This window comes from Halyomorpha halys, unplaced genomic scaffold (assembly GCF_000696795.3).
Source record: "Halyomorpha halys isolate HHAL.00 unplaced genomic scaffold, Hhal_1.1 Scaffold212.1, whole genome shotgun sequence".
In the NCBI taxonomy this organism is placed as follows: domain Eukaryota; kingdom Metazoa; phylum Arthropoda; class Insecta; order Hemiptera; family Pentatomidae; genus Halyomorpha; species Halyomorpha halys.
The window spans coordinates 263,525-267,155 of record NW_027107855.1 but is presented as its reverse complement, the minus strand read 5'-3'; the positions used below and the strand labels follow the sequence as shown (position 1 = coordinate 267,155).

Sequence of the window (3,631 nt, the reverse complement as noted above, 5' to 3'; positions counted from 1 at the left end):
TTGAGTGATGAGGAAAAATTCAAATAACAATAGAGTAGCAATAAAGAAAGTACCTAGCTACTAGGAAATACAAAATACTGAACAAGGCTAACAAAATTAACTCTATTTCATTTTATATATTATTTTATATATCATTTTATACATTGTTTTTTTATATATTAGCTGTTGACATTACAAGCGTTCCCTCAATGTTTAAAACGTACCTTTTATGTTTTTACAATACAATGATCGTCATATATTAAATTTAACTCGTGTAAATTTATGTTCACAATCCCTGGTCATAGGCTTACTTGTTCTCTTTCATCTATTTTGGCCGACGTTTCGACCTGGATTTATGGCTTCATCAGGGATGCTTTTGCAGAGGTTCTGTCTAAAGTAAAAAAAACAAACAAATGTTTATCTGATTTGTAGTGATGAATTGTTGTTATTAAAAGGAAATATGGGATAAAAAAATAATAATATACACTAGGTTAAAATGACGAATTTAATGGTTGATGAATAAGTATTTTCTGACAGTTTCTTTATTATGTTAAAATATGCGTTTAAATTACTCGTTTCTAGCAAGTTGAAGCAGTTTGTCAAAGTTATTAATGTTAAAAGCACCCTTTGTACAAGACCTAGAGTATCGGCCAAAGTAAAAGTTCTTTCAAAACCAACAGTCAATCGATCAAACTGATTGATCGGGCTTCTACAGTTTTAAAAACTTGGGAACAGTTTAAATTGGGCGGGGGAAGAGAGGAATGGAGGGGGTGGGTTGGAACAACTGGGAATTAGAAAAATGTTGGGTTGACATTGATTGGACAGGAAGGGTTGGGATGTTTGTGACTCCTCGTCAATCTGAGACTCACTAATAAAATCTGTTCCTTTCTAGTCACTGTGATTTAGCCAGCCCTAACCGTCAACCTCTATCAATCCCGCCGCCCTAAAGTAAACTACGTTAGGCTAAGTTACATATGTTTTTGGGGATAAATAAGAGTATTGTTAGCCAACATTGTAAAGGGAAAACCACACCGTTATATTCACATATTCTTTTGACAAAGTGGCAGTCTATTGATCAAACCTTTTTTTTGTAAGAATAATTTTTATCCAGGTCACGGTTGATGATACAATATATACAAAACTCCTTAGCCCTTTAACTACTTTTCGTGTATACACAAGAAAGTGTAGGCTTAAAGGAACTAAAAAATAGATTATTAAAATTTGTTAAAAATTGTTTTTCAAAGCAGGAGAATGCCTTGTCTACTATTGGTACTAGTTTTATTTGACATTCCTATTGATATATTTTTTATATTCATAGTTAGATTTTTTATTCAGTGTTATAAAAAATATTTTTATGATCATTGAAAAATTATCTAAATAAATGATTGAAATTAGCACTAATTACAGACTGTCTAATAAATAAAATAATGCTAGAATAATTTACTGAAATTATTTGGAAAGTGATGTTTAAAATTAAAATAATTATTCTTAAATAATAAAATAACATTTTATGTATTACTTCTTATCTGGTTTTGTTATATTTGACATGAAGCATGTTCCAATTGAATTAGAAAACGTTACACCTGAAACGGTAAAGGTTACGTTTGACTTATTAAAGGTTTTAATTAAATTGAAAATGCTATACTATTTCCTATTTCATCATCATCATCATAATCATTTTATACCCTTTACCGCTTGCGCAGTGTGGGGTTACAATTCGCAGAGTCTGGACCAGATATCTCGCTCTTGAACCACCTTCCTTCTCCTATTCCAGTCCATATCCCGCCTCCTCAACACTCTCCTCCCAGGAAATGCGTGATCTGCCTCTTGGCCTTCTTCCCTCCACGCGAGTCTCATGTGACTTTCGGGCAGGTTTTTCCTGGTCCATCCGAAGGAGGTATCTGAACCATCTTAGCTTGTGCCCCTCTAGGATGATCTCAGCTGGTTTGACACCGAGGTTAGTCGGAATAGTAGTTCCGTACTCGAACTCGTCGTGTCCTTCCTTCCATCTTACGAAGGTACCGCATCTCCATAGATTGGAACCGGCTGTTGCGTGCGTGGCTGTTGAGGTGAGGGTCCACGATTGAGAAGAGTCGGAAGAATACGGAGGAACATAGATTTGTAGATCATTATTTTTAGTTTGTCTCGTCACCTCCCTTTTACCCAGGAAACCCTTTCGAAGCAAAATAAATATTCTTCCAGCTGCATTGATTCTTTGAGAAACTTCCTCATCAATGTAGCCGCTTTCGTTGAGATGAGCACCTAGATATTTGAAATTCTGGACCTGCTCTAGTCTTTCTCCGTTCGTTCTGATCACCCTCATTATAGGCAGATCAGAAGCAGCAGAATGGTAGCAGGAACCAGATGTTTCTATGCCCTGCAAAAAGCTCTCCGATACAAAAGTCTTTCCAGGAAAGCAAAGCTTTTGTTGTACAAAACAATAATTAGGCCAGTGGTAATGTACGGTAGTGAGACGTGGACTCTAATCAAGGAAAATATAAGAGGGTAGGAAAGAAACCCCGGAGACTCATTATTCTCCGGGGTTTCTTTCCTACCCTCATACATTTGGTCTTTTCCGGGTTAATTTTCATGTTTATCGAGGCTATTTCCTCTTGCAGAACATTTATGTTGTATTGAAGGTCTCGGTCGTTGGAAGCCGACAAGATCAACTCATCCGCAAAAGCCAACATAGAAACGTTTATGGGTGGTAAGTTCCTACGTCCTAACTGAAAATGTTTCATTCTAACTTTAGTTTTCTTTATTGCTTTATCGAGTACTACTATAAAGAGCAGCGGGCACAGGCAACAACCTTTACCAATACCTGATTTTGTCTCGAGTTCCAGTGACATGTGGTTCCTTGTTCTAACCACATTCCTGGTTTTATTATAAAGACTTATCACTGCCAAGGTCGTACCTCGATCAATGCCTCTATCTGCCGATGCCTGCTCTATGTCTTGCTTTCTCAGCCTATCGAAAGCTTTTCGAAAGGTCCACAAAGGAAATTGAAAGTTCTTTATTCTTTTTGACAATCTTCTCCGTTATTTGTCGCATTGCGAAGATGCGATCTTGCGTGATATGTTGTACTCTGAAACCGTATTGTTCCTCTCCGAGCTGGTTATCGACCAATCACTCACTCACTGTTGGGCGCTGCAGTCCTCGTAGGACCTGGGCCACCACTCTTTCCCATGCCTCGCGGTCTCTAACGAGACTCCTCCAATTTTCAGCTCCCATCCCTCTCAAATCATCCTCCAAATCATCCAGCCACCGACGCCTGGGTCGCCCTTTTCCTTTTTCCTCCTGGTGCACCATTTAACATCCTTTTAGGTAGCCTGCAAGGCTCCATCCTTTCTACATGTCCTAACCATCTTAGCCTGCTCTTCTTAATAACACAGAGGATATCAGGTTCTCCATACAATTCCTTTATTTCGTCATTGCTTCTGATTCTCCTCCTGTGCTCCTCTTAAACAGCTCCAAAGATTAGGACTCTTCTCTCCTAAACCAGTAGAGCTCTTATATTTTCCTTGATTAGAGTCCACGCCTCACTACCGTACATTACTACTGGCCTAATTATTGTTTTGTATGACAAAAGCTTTGCTTTCCTGGAAAGAATTTCTATCGGAGAGCTTTTTGCAGGGCATAGAAACATCTGGTT

At 38.0% G+C, this 3,631-nt stretch overlaps 1 protein-coding gene across 1 annotated transcript; it reads right to left on the bottom strand.

Annotated features, from left to right (window-relative positions):
* Window positions 1–1,744: 1,744 nt before the first annotated feature.
* Window positions 1,745–3,288, bottom strand: LOC136795494 (uncharacterized). The gene is made up of 2 exons (XM_067046236.1): window positions 3,118–3,288; window positions 1,745–2,356 (listed from the first exon to the last, which is right to left on the bottom strand). The coding sequence occupies exons 1-2, from the start codon at window positions 3,286–3,288 to the stop codon at window positions 1,745–1,747; spliced, it is 783 nt and encodes a 260-aa protein (XP_066902337.1).
* Window positions 3,289–3,631: the final 343 nt, after the last annotated feature.

What these genes read in the sequence shown, in the direction of transcription:
- LOC136795494 (XM_067046236.1), bottom strand. Translation starts at nt 3,288, where the DNA reads ATGGTGCACCAGGAGGAAAAAGGAAAAGGGCGACCCAGGCGTCGGTGG. An exon ending in GAGGACTGCAGCGCCCAACA is followed by an intron (nt 2,357 to 3,117) that starts GTGAGTGAGTGA and finishes AGCTTTTTGCAG; the next exon opens with GGCATAGAAACATCTGGTTC.